The sequence below is a fragment of the Sapajus apella genome, unplaced genomic scaffold (assembly GCF_009761245.1).
Source record: "Sapajus apella isolate SASKATOON/1434 unplaced genomic scaffold, GSC_monkey_1.0 scaffold6, whole genome shotgun sequence".
NCBI classification, from domain to species: domain Eukaryota; kingdom Metazoa; phylum Chordata; class Mammalia; order Primates; family Cebidae; genus Sapajus; species Sapajus apella.
This window is the reverse complement of record NW_022436946.1, coordinates 40,168,816-40,196,813: the sequence shown is the minus strand read 5'-3', so window position 1 is coordinate 40,196,813 and position 27,998 is coordinate 40,168,816. Positions and strand designations below refer to the sequence as shown.

At 38.7% G+C, this 27,998-nt stretch overlaps 1 protein-coding gene across 3 annotated transcripts in view; it reads right to left on the bottom strand.

The window, feature by feature from the left end:
• The window catches only part of AK9 (adenylate kinase 9), a 190,039-nt gene that overhangs the window by 20,583 nt on the left and 141,458 nt on the right, over window positions 1-27,998 (bottom strand). For all 3 annotated transcript variants that reach the window (XM_032275055.1, XM_032275052.1, XM_032275053.1), the window contains 5 exons: window positions 24,937-25,156; window positions 20,687-20,749; window positions 2,291-2,503; window positions 1,717-1,935; window positions 102-315 (listed from right to left, as the gene is read on the bottom strand). In XM_032275055.1, the coding sequence (XP_032130946.1) occupies window positions 102-315; window positions 1,717-1,935; window positions 2,291-2,503; window positions 20,687-20,749; window positions 24,937-25,156 (929 nt within the window). The remainder of the gene's footprint in view (window positions 1-101; window positions 316-1,716; window positions 1,936-2,290; window positions 2,504-20,686; window positions 20,750-24,936; window positions 25,157-27,998) is intronic.

Below are 27,998 nucleotides of genomic sequence, written 5' to 3'. Positions count from 1 at the left end.
CTTGGTGAATTGACCTGCCATGTGCATTGGGTAATGAACCTATTACACTTACAAGCAGATTATTTTATGCTTGAGAAAAACAAAGGCAAACACACACTTACCTGTAGTTTTCCCAGATTTTGGAGGCCCCACAATTATAATCCTAATGGGCACAGTAGGTCTAGGTTTGGGTTGGCGGATATATTTGATTGGGTTCTTCATAAATTTGTCTTTTGTTTCTTTACTAGACAAAAAATAAATATACTGACGATGGATTACGGGATAAATTGGATTCTCTGCATTTTCAACGGGCTTGATTGTTTCTCCTTCACTTAGCTGCAACATATACATAGTTGAATTTGAAAGTTAGTTTGAATTTATACAGCACTGCTCTGAAATACATTTGAAAAAAACAATTTGTAACGTAAGAAAAAAAATTTCCTTACAGAATAAGAAAATGAATTATAATAAAAGATTAATATTAAACAATTGTGGAAAAGTACACATTATTTTACACCCATATGTAATCAATGTAATAGTTCTTAACTGGCTTTCATTTTATGACAATTATAGTCCATCTACTTCCTCTATAGTGTGTTTAGTGCATACTGAATGTGTTTGTCAAAGAGTCTAAGGTTGTTTGCATTTATTCACAGGCAAATTTATCCCCACAAAGAGGTCCATTACTAAGGTGACATTATGGATTGAATTGTCTCTCCCTTACATCCTCAATTTCTGTTTGAAGCCCTAGTACCCAAAGTGACTGTATTTGAAGACAGGGCCTTTAATAAAGGAGATAATTAAGGTTAAATGAGGTCAGAAGGATGGAACCTGAATCTAGTAGGCCTGGTGTTCTTACAAGAGAAGGAGGAGACATCAGGGTGGGCACATAGAAAAGGCCATGTGAGAACACAGTTTGAAGGCAGCCAACTGCAAGCAAAGGAGAGAGGCCTTGCCTTGTCAGAAAAACCAACCCTGCTGGCATCTTGAACTTTTAGCCTTTAGAACTGTGAGAAAATAATTTCTGTTGTTTAAGCTACCTAGTAGTATTTTGTTATGGCAGCCAGAGATAACTAATACAATTGGGTTCTTGGATTATCTTTTAGGGGTACACTGGTAGGGCAAATCCCACTGGAGTCTCTTCCATATTTTTGTACAGTTGAAATTCCACTCACATAAATATTAAGAGTTGTCATGAAAGGGAAAAATACTCATAAAAGGCAGTGTGAATAGGAATGAAATTGAAGGAGTGGTCCCACAGCTTCACACTGGTGATGATGAAGACTGAGCAATTGATCAATGCTAGGTTTGAATAACTTTATAGCATCAGATGGGCAAGCATCAGCTATCTCTGGACTTGACATAGTAGGTATGAAACAGTATGGTAATATTGCTCCTCCCTGAGAGCTACCTCAGGACAGTTGTTGCAGATCAATGGTAGCGTCAACACTACAATTCTTGGGCTAGAGTGAAGTTCATGGATGGGAGTAAATGCTAGAAATAAGGAGAAACTCGGGGAGGTGGAGGTGTGTGCTCTATGTTATACAGTTGGTGATAAAAGAAAAGCTGAAAGTTTAATGATTCCATTTTAAATTCCTAAGTATTTTTATAGCTAGATGAGACTACTAAACAATACTTATAATTTTTGAAATTATCCCGTGTTTTTCATTTAAAAAAAAAGACATACCTCAAAAAAATAAAGAAATAACATGGCTTTCAGATGCATTTGCTTATTACCTTTACTGGGTCCCAATAGCCGAATGAGCTTATATACTTGTAAGTAAAAGTGAGCATTTTATGGGCAAGGGATGCTGGTATTGGATGACATTTCTCAAAAATGCTTGCACGGTTTTCCACCAATGGTTTCAGTTTCGTATTCAATGTATATTGTACAATGTGATTTTTCCGAGCTCCATTAATGGAAATTATTGGTATCAAATACCTCTCGAGTTCATCCTGATAAGAAACATCATAAAACCAAATATATTTAGTGGGAAAAAGGCTGGTAGTAGTCAGTCACAGCATGTAGACACTGCTGGTGACTGACTACTTCAGTCCAAAACACAAATATTTTTCAGCTTCCAAGTGGCTGCATGTTGGTGACTAAACTTACTCTGACGCTCTGTGGCTTCCACATTGCTCTTAATTTATGGACTTATTACATAATTGTTAAATGGTACTGGTAAAAGAGAATACAGCCCTAAAATATGCATTTTTGAAATGTTTAAAAAAATGGCAAGAATCAAATTGCTTTTGTCTGAGTCTCAAATATTACTTTTTGAATTATAAAAAGTGAAGGAAAAGTAATAACCTGCATTATTTGTAAATTATGCATCTCTGCTTCAAATTTTTCTCCCAGTTCACCTCTCAGGCGCTCAATTGCATCAGCTTCCTGTTCTTCATCTTCCTCACCACTCATCTCTTCCTCATTTTTTGGAAACTCTTCTTCAAGGATGTTTTCAATATCATCATCGTCTTCTTCAAGGTCTTCCTCACTAATCTCTTCATCATCTCTAACAGGATTCTAAGGAAGAAAACAGTCCCTTTTACTACACATGTAAAATATGTAACAAAAGACACTATTAACAAATCATCTAGAATACTTTGTAATGGCTTGATATTGGTTGATATTGCATGTCAATAATCATCTTGTAACGCAATAAAATTTTAAATATCTGACACTTTTGGGGGCGTTATAGAACCCATTTTTGTCATATTGTCAGAATTATTTTTCTGGTTCCTTCTCATTTAGGTAGACTATTTCTTTTAATTATTTTTGAATTTATTTTGGAATTGACTATTTTTTTCTTAAATTTCTTTTTTTCCTTGAGGATGTGATTTGTGTTTATAGTTGCTTGTAAGTTCTGGGTTCCTTCAGGGGTGAAGCCTCTGTGTGTGATTTCCTTGGTGATAGTCTGATGCTGGCTTTCTCAGCTGCTGGCTGCAGTAGCAGTATGCTCAATGTGGAGCGGGTTCACTGTCTGTTTTCTGCCTGGCTCCTGGTGTAGGATGTAGCCTCCTACTTCTTTCAAAGGGTCTGTGGTTTTAGTTTTCCTGTTAAGTTCCTATGTTGCTTCTTCAAAAAAAGTTCACAGTGTGAATCTCTACATGCTATTTTGTCTTTCCAAGTTGGAGAGGCATGCTAACACTGCCTCCAATCTGCCATCTTGGGAAAAAATTTTTTAAATTTCTTTGGTACTCAGAATTTTAATACTTTCAAGACTCTGGCCCCAAAGTGGTCCCATAAATAAATACAGAGACAAAATATTAAATACTATTTATGTCTATGATTGTCAGAATGTTAAATGTTTTTGATGGTCCTCAGGAAAAATATTTAATGCTGTACAAAGAGTATAAAACACTAGCTGTCTTAACTGGGACAAGATGTTTCCTTATCTGTAAAATAAGAATAATAAATGTACCTACCTCACAGGGTTGCTGGGAGCATTAAATTAGTTAATACATGCAAAGCCATTAGAAAAGTGTCTGGCACATAGTAAGTATGTGAATGTTGGCTATTATTATGCTTTTACAGCTATTGTTCTCATTTTGTGTAAAGCAGTGTACAAATAGAATAGCAAATGCCTTTTCAGAGGCTATAGCCTATCTGAGAAAATAAAAATAATACAGAAATGATGATTAAAGACCATGACAGGATATTCGTACTAAGTCGTGTTGTGTAGGCTTTAAGTGCTATAGTTCACTTTGCACAAAACTGAACCCTATAAGAATTATCGTCCTGCACTACTTCCACACTGTTCTCCCTGTAGTATTCCTTGTTTCAGTTGGAGAACTGCCCTCCAGCCTGAAACCTGGGAGTTAACTAGACTCCCAGGATGAGAGTCCTGGATGGGCAGGGATGGAGGGTTACGAAGGACTGTAATCCTAAATAATACTTAACATTCCCTCCCTTGTGGCCCCTCTCCACTGTTTGCCTTCACATTGTCTCTTGCCTGCAATCTTCTGATTAGCTGACTATTTCCTAATCTTTCTAAATGACCAGGCCTCTGGTCCTGTGAAAAGTGCCTGGAGCTGGGACTTGGGCTTGTGAGTGCAGGAAGGAAGATGAGAGCACAAGGAACTATTCCTGCTCCTGCCCAAGCTCCCCTTTCTCCAAAAGGAGCTTGGCTATGGTGCATGGTTTTCTTAATTTTTGTTTTATTATTATAATAATAATTTAAGTTCTGGGGCACATGTGCAGAAGGTGAAGGTTTGTTACATAGGTATACACGTGCCATAGTAGTTTGCTGCATCCATCACCCCATCATCTAAGTTAGGTATTTCTCCTAATGCTATGACTCCCCTAGGCCTCCACCCCCCAACAGGTCCAGGTGTGCAATGTTCCCCTGTGTCCATGTGTTCTCATTGTTCAAATCCCACTTATGAGTGAGAATATGCAGTGTTTGGTTTTCTGTTCTTGTGTTAGTTTGCTGAGAATGATGGTTTCCAGCTCATTCATGTCCCTGCAAAGGACATGAACTCATCCTTTTCTATGGTTGCATAGTATTCCATGGTATATATGTGCCACATTTTTTTAAGCCAGTCTATCATTGATGGACACTTGGGTTGGTTCCCAGTCTTTGCTATTATTTTGTAATTGAGTGCCTATAACTTTAAATACTATCTCCAAATCTCTATTTATTGAGCTGTCCTCTTTAGATGCCTGTTTTGATTCCCCATAAAGAAGTTGTTCTTACTCTTCCTTCCAGGTCTCCCTCTCTTCAGTTTTCAAGTATTTTGTCTCCAATATTATTACATTTATATCCCTGTCCTGTAATTGGAGTTCAAAGTATTTGGTGCTTCATGTAGAAATTGATTCTAAACATTAAAAGCAAATAAATAGCATTTGATTGATTCAGAAAATGGAGATCCAATAAATAGCACCTGCTGTGTTAAATTATGTAACCCTTATTCACTACAGCTGCAGTTAGTAATATGGGGAACACAATTCTATATCAAGAAACTTGCACTATTGTAAGTAGAATGTTTTTTGTATCAAGGCTAAACATAATTTTTTCTTCTTATTCAAAATCATGGTATATTTACATTTGCCCAATATTTGAATAATGCTCTTATTGTCTATCTAGGGTTTTTTGTTTGTTTGTTTTATTGTGGTTTTGTGAGCAGAGGCAGCATTATTCACCATATCAACTGGCTACTCTTTTCAGGAAAAATATAAAAAAGGCTAATTATCAAAGACCTTAAGTATCTGAAAATTTTTCCATTTCATTTTCTCACATTATAAGCAGTTTGGTTAGGTACAGAATTCTAGGCTAAAAACCTAGCTTACTTAAAATTTTGCAAGCATTATCTTTGTCTTCTACTATCCAGTATTGTTAGTTAGAAGCCTCACACAAATTTTATCCTTATTCCTTTGTAGATACCCTTAAAAATTTTTAGAAACAAGTAGGAGCTTCTCTTTATACCCACCAATATGAAATTTCATAAGGATGTGTCTAGTGCACATCTCTTTTCATTTATTCTGCTTGGCATTCCATGGGCCCTTTCAATTTGAAGACCTCCTCTACTCTTCAATACTGGGAACTTTTCTTCTAATATTTCTTAGATTATTTTCTCCTTTATTTTCTGTTTCCACCGTTTTGAAATGCATATTGGATGCTGACCTTCTTGGATTGACCTCATAGATATTCAGTTTTTTCTTTCATATTTCCTATCTCTTACATTTTGTTTTATACTTGAGAAACTTCTTTGGCTTTTCCTTTTTTTTTTTTTTCAATTTAACTTTTAACTTATTTTAGTTTTCATGAACTCTTTTTTGTTCTCTGACTTTTTGTAGCATCCTTCTCCTGTTTTATGGATTCAAGTTTCTTCTTGAATTTTCTAAGAGAAAGTGAAATTATTTTAATGTTTAATGATGTTTCCTGGGTTGTCCATTTGCTCTGTGCTCAATTGTTCTGCTTGTTTATGTTGGTTTTTCCTTTTGTTGGTGATTTCCCTCAAGTATATGGTAACCCTTGGTTGGCTATTCATTTTTATGAATGAAGGATTAAATTGATCAGTTCAGAGCAACTGCATGCTGCCTGTATATGAGCAGGTACAGGTAATATTGTATCACACTTCTATTTAAGATGTGAAGATGAGAAGATGCAGAAAGCCTGGACCTTGCCCCAAATAATGAAAGGTATCAACCAACATTCTGTGGATCTAGAATCTTCTAAACACTTTATTTCATTCCTTTAGAAACTATTTACCTTTTTTCTTTATGGGGCAAATGTCATCTTTTTTCTTTATGGGGCTGGTAGAGGTGACCTTATAGAATTTTCCTGCAATTTACCCTCTTAGATTTTCTAGATATTCAAATTATATACAAATAATGACATTTATTCTTACTTTTTAATATGTATGCTATTTATTTTTCTTACTTTGCTTTGGCTCACACCTACAGTACAATGTTGATTTTTAAAAATCCTAAAAATCTTCACAATAGACCATCTAAGAGGCTCACAGTTTAATCCTTCCTAGGGAGGAAAAGAAGCTTTCTTTTTTTTTGGGAAATGGTAATTTAATCTTGTAGAACAGTGTTGTTTTCCCTGAAATCATGTACCTCTTAGCCCTCAAGCTGGAATATGTATATTCTAAACATCATGGTCTCAAAGATCTGCTTCAGATATGAAGAAATAAGTTTATTTAATCTCTAGCAGATAATCATAAACTATAAACAACACTCCTTTCCATTATTTTTGTCTTGCTCCCGAAGTCTCCAGGGCAAGAAAAGCAGATTTTTGAAGAGCAGTCAAAATTTAGAGGAAGAAATTGGCATAGGGTGAGCTTTCTAATTTTGTGCATTTGCCTTGGGGGAGTTTCAGAGTGGTGGTGGTTCAGTGTGACTAAAACTTTGGTAGAAAGCCAACTAACTTTCTGGATGGAGCAACCAGAGAAAGTAGTCACATCCAGGGCCACTGGAATGTAAGGATAAACGCCAGAGATGAGAGAGCCAGAGAAGGGAATACCAAAGTCAATTTGTCCAAGACTCTGGCTAACCTGTGAACCATGTACATATGGGCAGTTCAAGAACAGTATACATGGAGCTGCCATTCACTGCAGGCATGACAGAATTTTAAATTTTATCTTAGCAAGTTCATTGTCTGCTAAAACAAACATCAGTTCTTTTTGGAGGTATATAACAAAATCCAGAATCCCCACAATATAACATTTACAATTCTAGAATATAATCCAAAGTTACGAAAAATATGAAGAGTCATGAAAATTTGACCCATCCTCATGAAGAAAGATAATAATCGAATACATAGCCCAGGTGTTAGAATCACCAAACAAGAACTTTCAAAGCAGTTATTATTACGATGATCAATGAGAAAAAGGAAAATACACTTATAATAAATGAACATATTGGAAATCTCAGGAGATAAATAGAAAATATAAAAATAAACTAAATGGAAATTTTAGAACTAAAAATACAATATTTGAAATTAAAAAATTGTTGGTTGGGCTTAAATTATTTACCTTAAAGAAGAGAGAGAAAAAGCGTTGAAAAAAATCAACAGAGTTCCCAGGACATGTGGAACAATAGCAAAGGTCTAACATATGTATAACTGGAGTATTATAAGGAGAAGACAAAGAATAAATGAGACAGAAAAAATGTCTAAAGAAATAATGTTCAAAGTTTCCCCAAATTTAGTGAAAGACATAAATTTACAGATTAAAGAGGTGTAGTGAACCCCAAACTAAATATGAAGAAAATGATATGTAGGCACACCATAACCAAACTATTGAAAAGCAAAGATACAGAGGAAAGAAAAACACAATGGATGAATAATAGTTCAGATGTCCAGTATTCCAATCCTCTGATTTCCATCATACCAGAGGAATGAAGAATATCACAAACAGTAAACATCTAGATAAATGTAAAACAAGGCTTATTTTCCTATTAAGTTTTTGAAAATACATGTGACTATTTAATGTAAACATTAGAACCATTTCTTATGGAGGGTTGTAATGTATTCAGTCATAAAACACATCACAGCTAGAGCATAGAGGATGCTAGCGGGTTGGAGATGGGAAGGGTAAATGGAGCTAGACAGTTCTAAGGTTTTTACAATATTACATTGAATAATATTGATCCTAAGTAGAATGTGAAAAGCCAAGGATGTATTTATAATTCAAGCACAACCACTGAAAAATGAAACATAGAGATATACCTAAAAAGGCAATAGATATTCTCCTAGGGTTTTTATAGTTTTAGGTCTTACATTTCAGTCTTTGATCCATTTTGGATTGATTTTTGTATATGGTAAAATGAAGGGGTCCAGGTTCATTCTTCTGCATATGGATAGACAGTTATCCCAGCACCATTTATTTAATAGGGAGTCCTTTCCCATGCACAGCTTTATTTCTGGGTTCCATTGCTCTATGTGTCTGTTTTTGTACCAGTACCATGCTGTTTTTGTTCTGGACAAATATTTTATGACAAAGTCTCCAAAAGCAATTGCAACAAAAGCAAAAATTGACAAGTGGGACCTAATTAAACTAATGAGCTTCTTCACAGCAAAAGAAACTATCAACAGAAGAAACAGAAAACCTACAGAATGGGAGAAAATATTTGCAAGCTATGCATCCAACACAAGTCTAATATCCAGAATCTATAAGGAACTTAAACAAATCAACAAGCCCAAAACAACAACTCCATTAAAAAATGTGTACAAGACATAAACAGACACTTAAAAGAAGACAGACACATCCAACAAGCATGTGAAAAAATGCTCAGTGTCACTACTCATTACAAAAATGCAAATCAAAAACACAATGATGTGCCATCTCATGCCAGTCAGAATGACTATTATTGAGAAGTCAGAAAATAACAGATGTTAGTGACGTTATGACGAAAAGGAAATGTTGGTGGGAATGTAAATTAGTTCATCCACTGCGGAAAGCAGTTTGGAAATTTATCAAAGAACTTAAAACAGAACTACCATTTAACTCAGCAATCCTATTAATGGGCATACACCCAAAGGAATAGAATCATTCTTCCAAGAAGTCACATGCACACAGGCAGTGCATTATTGACAATAGAAAAGATGTGCAACCTAGGTGACCACTAATGGTGGACTGGATAAAGAAAATATGGTACATATACACCATGGAATACCACACAGCCATAAAAAAGAATGAATTTGTATCTTTTGCAGCAATATGGATGGAGCTGGAGTCCATTATCCTAAGCAAATTAACACAGGAAGAGAAAAGCAAATACTGCACGTTCTCATAAGCAGGAACTAAACCTTGAGTGCATGTGGACACAAAGATGGAAACAACAGCTCCTGGGGCCCACTTGAGGGTGGAGGTTAGGAGGAGAGAGAGGGTCAAAACACTACCTACTTAGTACTATGTTCATGACCTGAGTGACAAAATTATTTGTACAACAAACCCTGCCAACATACAATGTACCCATGTAACAAACCTGAACATGTAACCTCTGAACCTAAAATACAAGTGGAAAAAGAAAAAATGAGATAAAAGTTTGATACACTTTTCAAAAGCAAAAAAGGCTACAGATAATTAAAATGAATTTCTAAAATATATTCAAATAATCTAAAGAAGGCTGGAAAGGGGAACAGAGAAACAGAAAACAGAGGGTACAAGCAGAAAGCAAATAAATTCAGTCTCAGAGAAACAGGACTAGATTTGGGGTAAGCTGTGTTACAACTATCTATTGGTAGGGGAAGACAGGGGAGACTACATCTGGATAGAAGCTAATGCCAGGAGAGTGGTGGATTTTTTTTATGATTAGAGAGAGGATGGAAGAGGAAAGCATGAAGAAATGGAATAAGAAGTAAAAGACCTATCGGAGCTCTCAGGGCTTCCTGACACAGATGCACATCATCCAGATCCCCAGATTCCTTTATTATGCTGTGGTATGACTGACGTTGCTTTCTAGTTCTGAAGTTGGAGCCACTATTCTGAACTACTTGGTTTTCAGTGCCTTGAATCTGTCTCCAGCCCGTACACCCATGCATACTTTTGCTGGCTGTTTCATCCTGAAGAGCCCTCTGTGTATCAACCTCTGGGTCTAAACACTCTGTCTTCTTCCTAGAGGATCCTGGAGATGGTTTTGGCCTGGTACTTGGTCCTGACCCTTGTTTCAACCTCGTGTGGACCCTGACTTGGACTTTCCCTCATTACCTATGATCAGTGTGTCTCTATTAAACCTTCACCCAGATTTGTCTGAGACTGTGCTCACTTGCTCCCCAGGTTCCCTGTCCTGGCCCTTCCTGGCTTTCTTCTCCCAATGGCTACCTGATACTTGATAGAGACCCAGAGATGGAGCTGGTGGACAGGAAGAGAGGGAAGATTACAAGCAAGGCCAGGGGCTGCCTTTCAGTCACATTCTGAGACTACAGGTCCACAAGATGGCGATGTTTCCCTTTGAAATTAATGCAAGTATAGCCAAGAAAATCCTAAGCAAAAAGAACAAAGCTGGAGGCATCAGACTGCCAGACTTCAAACTATACTACAGTAATCAAAACAGCATGGTACTATACCAAAACAGAGACATAGACCAATGGAACAGAACAGAGGCCTCAGAAGCAACACCACACATATACAACCATCTGACCTTTGACAAACCTGACAAAAACAAGCAATGGGGAAAGGACTCCATGTTTAATAAATGGTGTTGGGAAAACTGGCTAGCAATGTGCAGAAAGCAAAAACTGGACTCCCTCCTGTCACCTTACACTAAAATTAACTCCAGATGGATTAAATATTTAAACATAAAACCCAATACCGTAAAAACTCTAGAAGAAAACGTAGGCAAAACCATCCAGGACATAGGCATAGGCAAGGACTTTATGACTAAAACACCAAAAGCATTGGCAAAAGAAGCCAAGATAGACAAACGGGATCTAATTAAACTCCAGAGTTTCTGTACAGCAAAAGAAACAATCATTAGAGCGAACCGGCAACCAACAGAATGGGAAAAATTTTTGCTATCTACCCATCTGACAAAGGGCTAATATCCAGAATCTACAAAGAGCTAAAACAGATATACAAGAAAAAAACAAACAAACCCATTCAAAAGTGGGCAAAGGATATGAACAGACACTTTTCAAAGAAGACATATATGAGGCCAACAAACATATGAAAAAATGCTCATCATCACTGGTCATTAGAGAAATGCAAATCAAAACCACATTGAGGCATCATCTCATGCCAGTTAGAATGGCAATCATTAAAAAATCTGGAGACAACAGATGCTGGAGAGGATGTGGAGAAATGGGAACACTTTTACACTGTTGGTGGGAGTGTAAGTTAGTTCAACCATTGTGGAAGACAGTGTGGCGATTTCTTAAGGATCTCGAAATAGAAATTCCATTTGACCCAGCAATCCCATTACTGGGTATATACCCAAAGGATTAGAAATCATTCCATTATAAAGACACATGCACATGTATGTTCATTGCAGCCCTATGTACAGCAGCAAAGACATTGAACCAACCCAACTGCCCATCGATGATAGACTGGACAAAGAACATGTGGCACATATACGCCATAGAATACTATGTAGCCATAAAAAATGATGAGTTCTTGTCCTTTGTAGGGACTTGGATGAATGTGGAAATCATCATTCTCAGCAAACTGACAGAAGAACAGAAAACCAAACACCACATGTTCTCACTAATAGGTGGGTGTTGAACACTGAGAACACATGGACTTAGGGAGAGGAGCATCACACACTGGGAGCAGTTGGTGGGGTCAGGGGAGGGATAGCAGGAGGTGAGGAGGGTGGGGAGGCATAACATGGGGAGAAATGCCAGATATAGACCAAGGGGGAATAGAGGCAGCAAACCACCTGGTTATGTATGCACCAATGCAACAACCCTGCATGACCTGCACATGTACCACAGAGCCTAAAGTAAAATAAAAATAAAAAAAAATGAAAGAAATTAATGCAAGTAGTGACTGGGACATAATGTTAGAAATGTCCCATTTGGTGCTAAGAAGACAGTAAAGGCAATGCTTTTGTTTAGGGCAAGAAGACAAACCTAGGAAGGGCTTTTTCCACCTGGGATTTCCCAGTTAGTATGAAAAAGGCAAGTCACGGGAACTGCATATTCTGCACAAGAAGACAAATGTGAGAAACCCCCTGGATCTGTTCATCAAAGTCAGCTCCAGGATAGATGTGGAGTTGGGATGGATGCCACTCAGGGTAGCACACTGACCAACAGTAACATGCGCATTAACTCATCCCTGAGATGTTATGCTTTGTCTGCTTTATTGTCTGAGTCCGTAGCAGAACATATAACATTTCCATCAAGGGAGTTCTGGGAGAAAAAAAAAAAAAAAAGAACCTACATACAGTTTTAATCTTTATCAAAAATCTCAGGAGTTGTGTTCCGGGTTTCTTTGTATCAGTTTTGTGGGATTCACAGCCAATTTTACAAAAATGAAGTCTCAGGAGCACTGACTTACAAAATCCTATTGAACCTCTACCTAGAATATTGAATTTTTGAATGAAAACTCAGAAAAAAATCACACCATTCTAATGTTAACACATGAAAAAATTATAAAGAACATTTAAAGTTTATCCTGAAAATTAATTCTTAAGAAGATTTAACCTGGAAACCATCATTCTCAGCAAACTGACACAAGAGCAGAAAATCAAACACCGTATGTTCTCACTCATAGGCGGGTGTTGAACAATGAGAACACATGGACACAGGGAGGGGAGCACTACACACTGGGGTCTGTCGGGGGGAAATAGGGGAGGGACAGTGGGAGGTGGGGAGTTGGGGAGAGATAGCATGGGGAGAAATGCCAGATATAGGTGATGGGGAGGAAGGCAGCAAATCACACTGCCATGTGTGTACCTATGCAACAATCTTGCATGTTCTTCACATGTACCCCAAAACCTAAAATGCAATAAAAAAAAGATTTAACTAAAGAGTAGCAAAGGGAAATTATTATTAATTAGGGGAAATTAAGTGTATTAATTTTTCCCAGTTTACAATAAAAAGCCCTAGGTTTATAGAGGCTAAATGACTTAATGTTATACAATCACAACGAAACAACTGTATTGAATGTCACATTTGTCAGCACTCCACCAGGCACTGGAGAGCAGTGAACAAAGTCAATGTGAACTGGAGAATGGATACCATGCAGGTGTGTTTTAACACCAAACCTGAACTCCTTCATTGCTGAAGCATTTGAAGTGATTCAGAAGGGGACCACTAGGGACCCCCAAGTGCTTAAAGTAATTAACTGTACTTAATTCCAGGTTAGGACATCTTTTTGATCCTAAACATTAGCATGACACCTTGAACAGAGTAAACTTTCAGGACACATTTGATGAAGGAAATGAGCATTAGGATGAGGCTAGGATTTCTGTAAATTTTGCTCATGGCTGATTTGCCGGTATTTGAAACAGTGTCAGGCACAAAGCTCACTTAATGTTTGCTGATGGACTGAATGAATGAATTGTGGGGGGTGTATGGCAACATATTCAAGCTTATGTACAAGACATTTGAGGTCAGGGCATGGAAAAATACTGAGGCCCAAGGTGTATGTTATTTGTGCATGAGAATGAAACTCCTTGACCCTGAAAACAGGACAGGGAGTGGAATGTGTGGTGTGATAAAAAACGCTGAAAACAGCCTCCTGAGAATGCAGTTTGAGTGTTGTACAAGGTCACCGGTGCCCCAGTAATTGACCTTAAATAGCCATCTAGTGAATGAATTCAGGAGATTTAAAGGAAAAGGAAAAGCAGAAACCAGAACAACAGGGAGAGATTTCTCTACCCCAAAGATATTTTCTAGTGATGATAAGGATGGACCGGATCCTAGTGTAGTTAATGCAAGCCCTTTCAATAAATCCTTGGTAGATGGATGCTGGGATGGACTCTCTCAGAAGAGCCACTCCCAGCCCCACTCAGCTGGAATTGTCTGAGTACTTCATTCTCGGCATTCACTGCAAGCTATAAGCTCCGCCAAGTGGTGATCCCGACATGATTGCCTTGAAGTTACACGTGAAGGAAGAAATCTCATCAATTTTCAGGGAATCCCGGTAAGAAACAGTCCTGACTCCCATCAGGAGGATGGGATGCACATGTAAAATATCAGGGGCTAGGTTATCATGGGTCAGGAAATGACCAAAGAGCAGAAAGTATTTTTTAAAACAGTGCAGCAGCTACTTAAGGCTATCCAGTGCACTGTAGAGCCTGGCGCTCTACACAAGCTTATGCTCTTAATTCAGCAGGAATGCTGTTGGTTTACCGATCAAGGAAACTTAGATTTAGAGTTATGGGAGCAGGTAGATCACTGCCTGAAAAGAGGATACAAGCACCATCCTTTTACTGTTACTATTTTGACCACCTGGGCGCTGGTACCCTCTGTGTTGTATCCTGTTTATCTGCCAGATTGCAGTAAGTCAGACCGCCCATCTTCTCCACCTGAAGGGAATTCAGGAGATTTAAAGGAAAAGGAAAAGCAGAAACCAGAACAACAGGGAGAGATTTCCGTACCTCAAAGATATTTTCTAGTGATGATAAGGATGGACCAGATCCTTTTCCTCCCACTATAGAAAAGGCATTCCCCTCCTTTCCTCTACCCTTAAAGGGACCTGCACCTGTTGGCGCCATTCAGCCAACAGCACCTCCCATCCCCCTTTTAAGGAGATTGGAGACTGCCCAAGGCGCGGTTTTTGGATAAGACCCCTGGTCAGCGAACATCTATATGATTGGGTGGCCACGTCCCCTCGACAAACTTCTTTACTGGAGGGGTGCCTCCAGGAGGGAAGGAAAGTGGCTGATTATGATTGTCTTCTTAATATGCAAGTTCTCACTTCCTACTTCCAGGATTGGCCTTTGTGGCCTTGTCTTTTTTCTGTTTCCCTGAAGTATAACAGAAAGTTGCATGTTACCTCCTGGGTTTTATCCCAGAAAGCTTTGGCTTTCTTGCTGCCCACCAAGACCTGGGACAGGAGAGTTGTTAAGATGCCATGAAGTGCCCACTTAGTCACTGGCAGTCTAGGCAAGTTGCCCCTTTCTGGGTTTGTGATGATGGAGGGGAGGCCAAGAGGCACAGACCTAGTCCTTGGGTGGCTGCAGGCAGCTTCAGCCCGGTCCTGAGAATTCTCCTCACCGTGCTCACATATCTTATAACTGTGCCCAGAAAGTGGACTGCTGCTTGCTGTGTTGCTGCTTTTCCTACTTCTGCCCCTCCCTGCCACCACTTGCATGTCTCAGCTAATAAGCAATTCCTTGTCTTCCCTGGCCTCCTGGGGGAGAAGCCTGCTAATAAGCAGCCCTCTCCCAAACCATATGTTAAATGCTAACCAGTCTGAGATGGACGAGCTCTGTCAGCTGCTGTCATCTTTGGAATATAGATGCAGCAGTAAGGAGTGTTTGTTTCATTTTTTAATAAAATGTTTAAAAACACTGTGGCTGGGAAACTTCAAAGCATACCCTGTGCTACATGTCTGCTCCTCCCATGAGCCCCTCTTTTTGGGGGTGGTAAAAATAATAAAAAGTCCAGTATATTTTCAGTACCTTACCTAGCAAGGTTGGCTCCAGGCGTAGGTGGCCTGGAAGATAAGGTGAATGGTTTTCTCCCAGCCTGTTACCTTCTTGCCTTCTGCCTCTGCACTTATACACATACTTTACCACCTGGTTATTTTCTGGCTTCTCGCTGCCACTTGTAGTCTCCCTTCCTTCCTCTCAGGGCAAGAGTAGTAACAGGTGGCAGGCTATTAAAAAGAGAGGCTGCCTAAGGAGCCTGGAGCAGATGGGAAGAAATCAGCCACAGCCCTACTTTCCCAAGCTCACTTCTAAGACATTCCAGCTAAAGGCTAATACAGGAAAATGGCTAGCACCTAAGGACATTTAAAAAAGTTTTTTGGATTTTTTTTTTTCTTTTTTTCTTTACACACTTAAGCAAACTCAATGTAGGTTTATTATCCTGGTGACTTGCAGTCACATTCTAATAACCTTCAAGGGCCAACATATGGTAAAAATCACTTTAAATATCCATCCCTTACATGCCTTTGTTTAACAGGCAGCCTTTATCTTTTGCCATTTCTGTATTCTATGTGCTAGTTACCTGTCTCACAACCCCTATAAACATATACAAAAGACCACAGATTTAATAGCTTCTCTTCTTGTAAAGGGGCACTGACATTGTGTCCAATTATCAAGATATAACCCTGCTACTCTTTTCCTACTATTAAGCAAGGAACAATTTCAAACTCTCGTAGCTTGTGATCTTGATTGGCAAGTAGCAATGGCTAACTTTATTGATAATATCAGCTTCCATTTACCAGCCTCTACGCTTCTAAACTTTTTACAAACTGTGCCTGTTCAATTTACATCTATTGGTGTCTCTAAGCCTTTACTTCACACCATCACTGTCTTTACAGATGGTTCAGAAAAAACTGAAAAGACAGCTATAGTGTGACAAGATGCCATTCAAAATTGGCAACACAAAATCCAGTGGCCTTTTAAAACTATGCAACAGGAGGAGTTAGATGCCCCGATATTGGCCTTACAAACTTTTCTTCACTAAGACATAAATATAGTTAGTGATTGTGCTTATGTGGTATTTGGTATTACTCATTTAGATCTTGCACATGTGAAGGGCATTACTAATGAATCTCTACTAGCTTTGTTTCTTGCAGTGCAATAGCTTCTGTGTGCCTGTCATCACCCTCTTTACATCAAACATATTTGCTCGCATTCTGGGCTACCTGGTCCCTTATCAGAATGGAACGCTTGAGCTGATGCTCTGGTACAACCACAAATGTGGTTTGCAGCTTCTTCTGCATTTTTGTGAGCTCAAGCTGATCATGCTTTTTTTCATCAGAATGCCCACAGTCTTAAACAACAGTTTTATTTCACACTTGCTTAAGCTCACAGGATTATTAAACTTGTCCTGATTGCCAATAGCATTATCTCTCTGCTTTTTCCTTAGGGCTTGGTGCCAACCCACGAGGTCTAGTGCCTAATGCTATCTGGCAAACTAATGTTATTCAGTATCTACCCTTTCAACTTTTTAAATTTCTCCACGTTACGTGGACACTTATACAGGCTTGTACATGATACCCCCCTGGACCAGAGAAAAAAACTAAAGATGCAATTACTGATTTGTTTGAATCTATTATAACTTTAGACCTTCCACAAACTACAAAAACTGATAATAGACCTTACTATCTTAGTGCTCAATTTACATATGCATTGCAACTTTAACACATGCAACACAAGACTGGCATCCCCTATTACTCAGCCAGTTATGCCATTGTTAAACGAGCTCATTAAACTCCTAAAGTATATCTTAATAAACCAAAAAGGGGGAATATGGGGCTCTCTCCTAGAGAACAGGGCTTGCTATTGGAGAATCAACTGACAATGATGGTGATGACTCGGAAGTCATCTGACATTACCTGGGGACAGCTAAAGAGATTGGATCAACAGGCATCCCTGGGAGCCCCTGCAACTGCAGAGAATTGGATTCTTATGTATCTGGCGGTAATTGGGGAAACTTCTGAGAAAGTAAGACACATAAGGATGTTAGAGTGGCTGGTAATTCTTTTCCTATGCCAAGTGGGATCAGCTCAAGAACATGTTCATTGGAGTAATGTTCTAAATCCCCTGGTTTTTAATGTTTTTACATGGTGAGATGCTGACCTGTCTTTGTCATCTAATGATATTTCTTGGACAGGAGGTCGATAGATGTCCCTGTCTTACCCTTTAGCTAAAAATTTGGGATGAATTAAATGAAATGACTCCTTGACTTTATTGTCGAGTAATTCCCCTCTTTGTTTTTCACAATAGCACATGGTAAGTGTGTTACTCTCATTCCTCAGGAGTATCTTTACTATCAGCCCAAAAGGGATGCTAAGCTTGCAAATTTGACCTTTATTTCTGTTGTTACTACTAATGTTACTGAGGTCTCTAATGAAGCTACATAAGTGCCCAATCTTCCTATATGCTGTCTGAGTAGGAACTGGCAATACAAGTTTGAGGCCATCTAGTGATCTCCATGCAGACAACCTGGACCATACCAAGGACCTCTGTTTGATAATGGCACCTTACTTGATTGGGGTGCCCATGGTTATCTTATATTTGCAAATCAGACTATCGGATTTGGATGTCCCTCCAATAGTTCCGAGTATGGGCTTTCAAGGACCAATATTACAACTAAAAGGGAAACAAGCTTTAAGCCCTGCTCATACCCAAATTTGGAGATTATGTCTTCCTTTCTCTTTTTTGAATAGGTTCTTTCATATGGTGAGTACATTACCAGTGGTGGCAACTATACCCTCTTTTTGCACAATAATGTTACTGATACAGTCCTGATTTGTACTACACAACCCTATATACTTCTGTTTGGGCAAGGTGTTCCTAACATAGAGCAGAATCAATCCTTTTATAGTACTAGCGTCTCTCCTGGTAGTTGGTATGCTACATACTTGTCTCATTGAAACGTTACACAGTAGATATAACCTATATTATGCTCTTAATACAGTGTGCAGAACTGTGGCTCTCTGTAAATTTAACCTGGAGCTTGGAAGGAGATTCCACCCTGCAGCTATTTAGAAAAGCACTACCTCATACTTGGGAAAAAGAGTTCTGGCCACTTTAATTGCCTTTTTAGTCTCAGCTATTATTATATAAGCAACTGAAGCTACTGAAGCTGTTTTCTGACAGGATCTATTCAGGTAGTCTTGGTGGTGAACCACATGGTATATAATGTAACCCATGAATTTCAAGAACAGGTAAATATTGATAAAGCTGTTCTGTCTTGCCTGGAGGCTCTTGAAGCCGCTGTTGAATGGCTGGGGGATCAGCAGCAGGCTAACCCATCAAAATTTACATTGAGATTGGCAATATACTTCTATCTGTATCACACTCCTGCCATATAATAGCTCCCAATATGCTTGGGAGAGAGTGAAAGGCATCTCCAAGGGGCTTCTCACGACCATTTGTCTTCTCAAATTTTCACTCGAGTGTGAATTCAACAAATAACTTGAAGAATGGTTGCTGCAATTACAAACAAGTACCCTTCAGCAATTACAAGAAGGGGTTAAACCCCAACACTTGGTTGTTTAGGTTAAAGATACACATTTGGGTGATGGCCGCTATATTTATTCTTTTTTGTATCTGTTTGCTAGGCATCTGCAGATGGCTCTGTGCACCCACCCAACCCATTTATGACCAGGGAAGAACAATAGAAGCTTACCTTGCATTGGATGACCAGCATGCTCTAAGAATTAAAAAAGGAGATGTGGGGGGGCGTGCAAGGCAACATATTCAAGCTTATGTGCAAAGCATTTGAGGTCAGTGCATGGAAAAATACTGAGGCCCTAGGTGTATGTTATTTGTGCATGAGAATGAAACTCTTTGACCCTGAAAACAGGACAGGGAGTAGAGTGTGTTGTGTGATAATGCTGAAAACAGCCTCCCAAGAATGCCGTTTGAGTGTTGTACAAGGTCACTGGTGCCTCAGTAACTGACCTCAAATAGCCAACTAGTAAATGTTTGTAGTTAATATAGGCCCTTTCAATAAATACATGGTAGATGGATTCTGGGGTGGACTCTCTCAGAAGAGCTACCCCCAGGCCTGCTCAGCTGGAATTGTCTGAGTACTTCATTCTTGGCATTCACTGCAACCTAAAAGCTTTGCATAAATGAATGAAAATCAAGGCAAATAATAAAGAGGAGGGTTCTTATTCTTAGATGGCACCATAATTTTCTTGGTCCAGTGGTTTTAAAATCTACTTTTGGTTGTAACTATTTTGTTTTGACAAAGCAGCAACTACTTCAGCCCCTCCTCTGCAATGCTTTGTGCCTGTAGTTGCATTGTATAATATCAGCAGTCCTCTGCATGAAGTCCAACATATTCACACCAGGGTAACATGTGGTTGCACTTGTAGTGTAATAACCTAACTTGTGCTAGCCTGACTGACTCCATCTTAGCTGTGAGACTGATAAGCTCCATCTTAGCTTCTCCCTTCTTACCTCGGGCCCCTTAGATGCATTATTGGGTCACGCCACACTGTTAAGAGTGGTTTACACTGTTCACAGTACCTGTAACCACTGTAACCTTATCCTGCTTGGCAAGTCTACCTGCTGTTGTGAACACCCTCCTTGGTGATTGATTGTATGGCAAGTTCCTCCTGCAACCCCCTTGATAATTGTATGGAAATGCCCTTAGCAACCCACAATCCTGGGAACCTCCTGCCCTCTGGTTACCAGCTTCCTTATCTAACTTGCTTGTTCTGCTTCTGCAAAATTCCGCTTCAGCTAGGCTCCCCCTCCCCTACCTAAATCAAGGTATAAAGGGGAATCAAGCCCCTTCCTTGGGGCTGAGAGATTTTGAGCGTTAGCTGACTCTTGGTCACCGGCAAATAAAGGACTCTTAATTTGGAGCTCAAATTAAGAGCGGCGCTTTCCTTCTAACTCACTAGGTTGCAACAATATCTGGACATTTTTATACAGACAGAAATCAGGTTATAAGAGAGTCAGCCTTGAAGAGCTGTTACACGGGTGTCTTACACCAGAAGGAAAAGGCTGGGTGTGATGGCTCATGCCTGTAATCCTAGAGCTTTGAGAAGCAGAGGTGGGAGGATCCCTTGAGCCCAGGAGTTCGAGGTTGCAGTGAGCTACGATTGTGCCACTGCACCCTACCCTGGGCAACAGAGTGAGACAGTTTTGAACAACAACAACAAAAAAATTACTTACCTCTCTCCTTCTTTTCTCTCTCTCTAATATAAGTTCAACCCTTCTTTTAGCAATCATATCAGCCTGTTAAGGAAACAGACATTAAAAAATTGTAATGTAGAATGATAAAAGTGTTTTTTCCCTGTATTAATATATTTTTATACAAAGTGGGAATAATGTTTAGGCAGAAACACAGTGAACTTTGCAGGAAAGGATGTGATGGTGGTAATCATGTTGCTTGGCTTGCATCCTTGTACCTCTGAACCTCTTGATTAGCTATTTTCTTCTAGAGGGATAAATAGCCTTGGGGTCAGTTACTCTTTCCACAAAGTGTAGAACTCCTTTTCAAAATTTATCGCTCATTTGTTTGGTTGATTTTGGTGGCAGGAAATAGGGAAATACTTGGAGGCAATTCATTGAAAATGTTTGATAAACTCTTATACTATTAAATAGCCTAACACAGCAATCCCCAACCAATTTGGCATGAGGGCCCTGTTTCATGGAAGACCATTTTTCCATGGACCATAGGTGGAGATTGTTTCGGGATGATTCAAATGCATAACATTTATTGTGCACTTTATTTCTATTATTATTACATTGTAATATCCATAGAAATAATTTTATAACTCACCATAATGTAGAATCAGTGGGAACCCTGAGCTTGTTTTCCTGCAACTACATGGTCTCATCTGGGGGTGATGGGAGATGGTGACAGATCATCAGACATTAGATTCTCATGACTGTGCAACCTAGATCCCTTGTATGCACAGTTAACAATATGGTTCATGCTCCTATGAGAATCTAAGGTGCTGCTGATCTGGCTGGAGGCAGAGGTCAGGTGGTAATACAAGTGATGGGGAGTGGCTGTAAATACAGATGAAGCTTTGCTTGCTCGCCCACTCACTATTCACCTCCTGCTGTGTGGCCTGGTTCTTCATAGGCCCCAGACCAATACCCATCTATGACCCAGGGATTGGGAACCCCTGGCTTAACAAACCTAAAAATACATATGACAACATAGGGAAAGTGTATGTGCTTGGGAGACAGTCACAGACTTGATATATAGAGTCCTCCAACCTTCCCAGAGTCCTTTACATCTAACACAATGGATCCTTTGATGGGTCTCCAAGGTTTTCATGAAAACTAATCTGCTCTCTTTGCGTGTGGGGACTTAATTGGCTCAGGACTCTGTAAACTGGACTCCCTTACCAGGAGCATAGAGTGGTGCCTGAGGACATGCTCTGGAGGTCTGGTCCAGATAAGCAGAACTGAATGCTTTCATCTGGTTGCTTTTGAGTACACATTCCTAAGAACTTATGACTTGTAGGCATGCAAGAAGTATTTACAAATAGAATTATAAAACTGAACTGCATATAGTTTATGAGGCCCAGAAAGATTCTATAGTTCTTGTCATGGCAAGAATTTACAAAAACTTCCATTATTTCCTTTTTTTATAAAACATATTTTTACCATAGGTTCATTAAATATGAAGTTGTGAAAATATAGTATCCTTTGTGTTTTCATAATACATAAAGACAACTGTATACATCACAAAATTGCAAACTATTCACAATAGCACACATACACATTCTAAGTCTACTTTTCCTCTGCTCCTTTTACTTAAGTATTTGGTGAGGTTTAACTAATTATTGTTAAACTGCCACCAGATGGCAGCACTATCCTGAGCACTACAACATATATCCTTTCATTTTCTGCTCCGAACATATCTGTGCAAGGCATTACCCCGCTCTAGAGGTGAGTTAACAGAAATTCAGAGTTTAACTCATGTAATGTCACATAATTAATGTGAGGATGCTTTTAGAAACTACCAGTTATGGTCTTGATCTCTTGACTTGGCCAGCATGGTAAAATCCATCTCTACTAAAAATACAAAAATTAGCTGGATGTGGTGAGGCACACATCTGTAGTACCAGCTACTTGGGAGGCTGGGGCAGGAGAATCGCTTGAACCCAGGGAGCGGAGATTGCAGTGAGCCAAGATCACGCCACTGCACTCTAGCCTGGCGACAGTGTGAGACTCCATCTCAAAAAGAAAAAATAAAACTACCAGATATGGAATTGCCAAAGCATACAATATGGTGGCTGCTGCAGAGAAGGGTTTGTATTTATGTCAACTGAGATAAAAAGTTAAAAAATTTGGGATAAGACTGGGAATTCAGACTTTAATGGGGTGGCTTGATCAAAATGGAGTTTTAGGAAAATTCACTTGGAGGTAGTCAGGAAGATGGTCTGGGACGTGAAGAGATGAAGCCAGGGAGGACAATTAGGTCACAGTAGGAGTGCTGGTGTCAGCAAAGAAAGATCTGAATTGAGCTAGAGTTAGTGGGTGAGGAAAGGAAGGGGCAAATACCTGAGGTTATGAACTAGCTCTTGAAACCTGCAGCTTTCCTGTTCTAGGTCCCTAAAATTCTTAAAGCATGTGATGTCTAGGATGTGGCTTCACTGCCCTATAGCTGTTCTGTCCAGTACAATAGCCACTAGCTGTGTGTGGCTATTTATATTAAAACTAAATAAAATTAAACATTTGATTTCTCAGCCACACTAATCACATTTTAAGTGCTCAACAGCCGCTGCAGCTAGTGGTTCCTGTATAGGACAGCGCAGATCTAGGACATTTCTGTCATCACAGAGATTTCTGTTCTTAGCACTGGCCTAGATATGCCAGGCCCCACAGTGAAGCAACATATGAACGGGCTTTTGTCTCGCATGGCAGACAGTTTGGCCTACCTTATCAGAAAAACTAGGCAGCAAAAAAGGGAAGAATGTCATCAAGAACAGTATGGAGCTGGGTATATTCCATCTCCCTCCTTACTTCCATAGTTCTTGGATAGCTAAGAACTCTGCCTGCCTTGATATTGTGCAGACCAGTGATGGCCCGGGACGTGCAACCTTAATGTGGTTGGGGAGAGGAAGGGATGGCAATGACCTTGAAGGGATTTCCTCTGGCTAACCCCAAGATGAAAGGAATTTGAAGACTGTCTGAGCAATGAAAGAAGAACTGCTTGGCTTTAACATTTGGCAGTCTGTAATTGAATGAGTGTTGAGTTGTGAGAATGTATTACATAACAAGTCTTAGTATCTCAGAATTGGATTTAATAGATGAGCTCTCTGACACATTTTTCCATTCTCCTCTGCCAAATGTCCATCTAGTTTATGCTTATTTATTGGCAAGAAGCTCCCTGCCTTCAGTCCTGGTTCTTTATGAGCTGTCTTACTGAGAATGAAATATACTTTCCCCGTACCTTCCTCCTACCATTGGTAGTTCTTTCCCCTATAGCCATGTGGAGTAACTCCAAGCTCTCTTCGGTATAAAAGCCCTTCAAACATTTAACACTGCTCTCATGTATCCTCTGGGCCATCCTAGCTCCAGACTCAAAAGCCCATTCTTTCTACCCGAGTCCAGACCTGCAGGTTTGCCTTCTCAGTTCATGTCATATAAATGGAATTGTACAGGGTGCACTCCTGTTTTGCCTGGCTTCTGTCACTCAGGATAATGGTTCTGATTTTTATCTATGTTACAGGTGTATCACTAGGCCATTCCTTCTTAATGCTGAGTAGTTTTCAGTTCTAAGCATATACCACATTTTGTTTTTCTATTAATCAGTTGATGATTTGGGTTGTTTCTACTTTCTGGTTATTACGAATAAGGCTGTTATGAACATTCACATATAACTTTTTACGTATACTTTATTTTCATTTTTGCTGGACAGATTCCCAGTAGTGGAATTGCTGGTTCCCTGTGACACTTCTGAACATTTTATGGAATACTCTTCAGAATGTAGGTTTAGGGACAATGTTCTAAGCTAATGTGGATCTGATTTTCACTGCAGTCTCGCATGGCCTTGATGGATGGTGTCATCACTCCAGGGGCGGTGAAAAAGATCTCTGAAATTTTACTTGTTTGTGTTTCAAATCTCTGTTCGTTACCTCTTCACTTTGCTCCCATGTCTGGAAGAGGGAAGCCTTGGCATTACCACTATCTTTTATTTGCCATAACTATCTTTTATTTGCCATAAAGAGAGAAGCATTAAGACACTGATCACCACAAAAGCCTCAAATATTGACTCTTAACTCTTATTATGGTTTTAATATTTAACTCTCATTATAGTCTTAATATTTGATGAAAAATGTTTCATGCTTACTGTGGCATTAAAATTAGGAAACTATTTTTTTGTGTGAAGATCACTTTATAATAGATCACTAAATAGATGCTGAACAGATTTATTCAATGCATTTTTGCTAGACACATACCCTGATTTTCGCCTTCATGTCTTTGATCAGTTTTTTCCTTTCTAATTTCTTCTTTTGTTTTAGTTTCCACTTTTCAATTTGGGCAGGAAGGAGGCGAACAAAAATATCTTGATCCTCAACTTGCATAAAAATAGCTGCATCTGGGAAAAATCCACGCTCCCCCAAAAACTGGGCCTCTTCTGGATATCGTGGGAAACCATCTAGTATAAAACCTGTGGAACTGATGGAAATTTTCATAAATTACTCTATTTCATTAAAATATGATAATGGATGTGTTCATTAATTTGATTATAATGATAATTTTACAATGTATATTAAATCTTCATGTACACCTTGAATATACATAATCTTTATTTGTCAATTAAATATTTTAAAAGAAAAAAAGTAAAAAAAGTAATTGATAAAGCTCAACTTTCTGTATGCAATGAATAGTTTAGAAATTCACTCTACTATCTTTTATTTCTTTTAATATTTCTAGTTGTATACATGACATTTCTTTTTCAAAATATATCAAATTGGATTAAAATTACACTATTTCATACATATATTTGTAATATAAAATTGTAGTCAATCGGTTCATAGACAATTACTATTAAATGGAAGCTTACTAAAAGTTGTGAGAAGACCATAGGAAAAAGAGAAAAGCAGTTCTCTGTTTGGGAGGGGTGCCCAGCCTAATGAGCGTGGTTCTCTGTATTTGAAGAGTACACCTGGCCAGCCCACTTGTAGTGGGAGCCCTCACCTTTGGCATTTTTTCTTCTAACAGTGCTTCCTTTCATGAGACAACTCATACCCACTTCCCTGGGTCTCCTTGTAACTGAAAACAATTGTTAATTTATGTACCCTGGTTCCTATGTGCAAGATGATTATATTCAAACGTGATTGTCAAACTTGCTCAAGTGTGATAGTGTGATGAGAGTTTAAGAATCCGGAAAATAACTGGAATGTTAATACATTTTAATTAGAGAGCACTTATAAAACAATCAAACTTTGAGAACTTGGCTTTGTTTAATTGAGAGAGTCAATACTGGTCTCCCTTTGAATAAGAATTTGTTTCTCTTGCTTATCTGTAATTTGGTTTGTTTTAAATATTTATATTTAAATACATATTTTCTTCTTAATACAAATAGGACTTTCATGAACATTTGACAGGTTCGGCCTTCAAAGTTGTTAATTCAAAAATGTGACTTTTCCTTTCTTATTAAGGGGCAAAATTTCCATATATTGGCCATAATATATGTATTTTTTTCTTTAGAGGTGCCTTCAGTCTGATCTATTCTGGCAGGGACAATTTCATTCCTACTGTTCTTGCTGTCACTTTTCTGCAAATGACTTCCAAATCTTTAACTCTATACCCAACCTCTCTTCTGAGTTTTGATTCCGAATTATCAAAAAGCTGTGGAGTTTCTACATCTGAATGCCCTTCCAGAATTATACACGTTATACTGTCAAAAGTCATACTGTTACCCCTTCAAACTGCTCTTCCTTCCGACCCATTAGTACTAAGGTGCTACCTGTTAAGAGACCTTTGGTCCTCTCCCCTAGCTCCCTCTTGCTTCTTACGTTTAACAGATAAGTCCTGGCATATCCTCCCCTGTATCACATTTCTATTTCTGCCATTCCCCCTTAGTTCAAGCCCCTTAGTATATCTCTCCAGGACTAATGCAATAACCTTTTCAAAATATGTTATTTTTCCTCCTGATTATAAAAGCAATAAACCACACTATAGAAAAATTGAAAAAAAAATAGAGAAAAGCATGAAAAAGGCAAAAATTATCCATAATCCTATATCTCAGAGGTTATTAAAAATTTGTTTTATTTCTTTCCAGTTGGTTCTTCATGTGTGCATTTCTCTATTACATGATAGTTTTACATCTTCTTTTTAACTTTATGTAATAACATTTCTCATGCTATTACAAATTATTCATTATAATAAATTTTAATGGTGCATAATATTTAGCTATTTTGTTTAGGCTTTTACAATTTCACTTTTTGCTTTAAAATTTTCAATTCATATCTATGTCTATCTCTATATCTACATATCTATATCTTTATTTATCTATCTACATATATTTTAATGTACAGTGTGAGGTCAGGAGCTAAATAACAAAGAGAAACCCATGACTATATAGCTGCAGGTAACTGCCTAAATTTCCTCCAACTATTGATCTAATTTAGGGAACAAGAAATTAAAAATGAAGTTGGTAAATAATAATCCCACTCACTTATTTAGACTAGGGACTACGTGAACAAGAGTGCCCAGAGATCTAAGAGAAACATTGGAAATAGCCAGTCATTTAAATTCTGTCTGATTCAGTTTTCTTATCTCCAAAATAACACAATGAAAAGTCTTTATTTCATAGGGTTGTTGTAAGGATTAAATGAGTTAACAGCAATAAAATACAGGTTGGGCACAGTGGCTCATGTCTATAATCCCAGTATTTTGGGAGGCTGAGGTAGGTGGATTAACTGAGGTCAGGAGTTGGAGACTGGCCTGGCCAACATGGTGAAACCCCATCTCTACTAAAAACACAAAAATTAGCCTGTTGTGGTGGCAGGTGCCTGTAGTCCCAGCTACTCAGGAGGCTGAAGCAGGAGAATTGATTGAACCCAGAAAGCGGAGGTTGTAGCGAGCTGAGACCACGCCACTGCCCTGGGTGACAGAGCAAGACCCTGTCTCAAAAAACAAACAACAACAACAACAACAAACAGTTTAACAGTACCTGGCACTTAGTAAGTTTCATATATGTGTGTGCTATAATCAGTACTGTAAATATTATTTCACTTTCTTCTGGTGGATATCAAGTCATGAGATTCTGGTTAAAAAATCAAGGTAAAGTTTTAAACTCTGGTGACCTGGAAATCCTTAAATTTGTCCTGTCTGGGGTCAAGATTGTTCAAAGTAAAGGGATAACACTGTGGACAACTATTAATTGGTCTTAACTATAATTGTTAAAAGACCACAGGTGAAATGAGTCCAGCACATACATGATTTAGAACACAGGCTTTCAACCACACATGTACTTTAGAATAACCTAGGGGTAATGAAAAATATCCCAGGT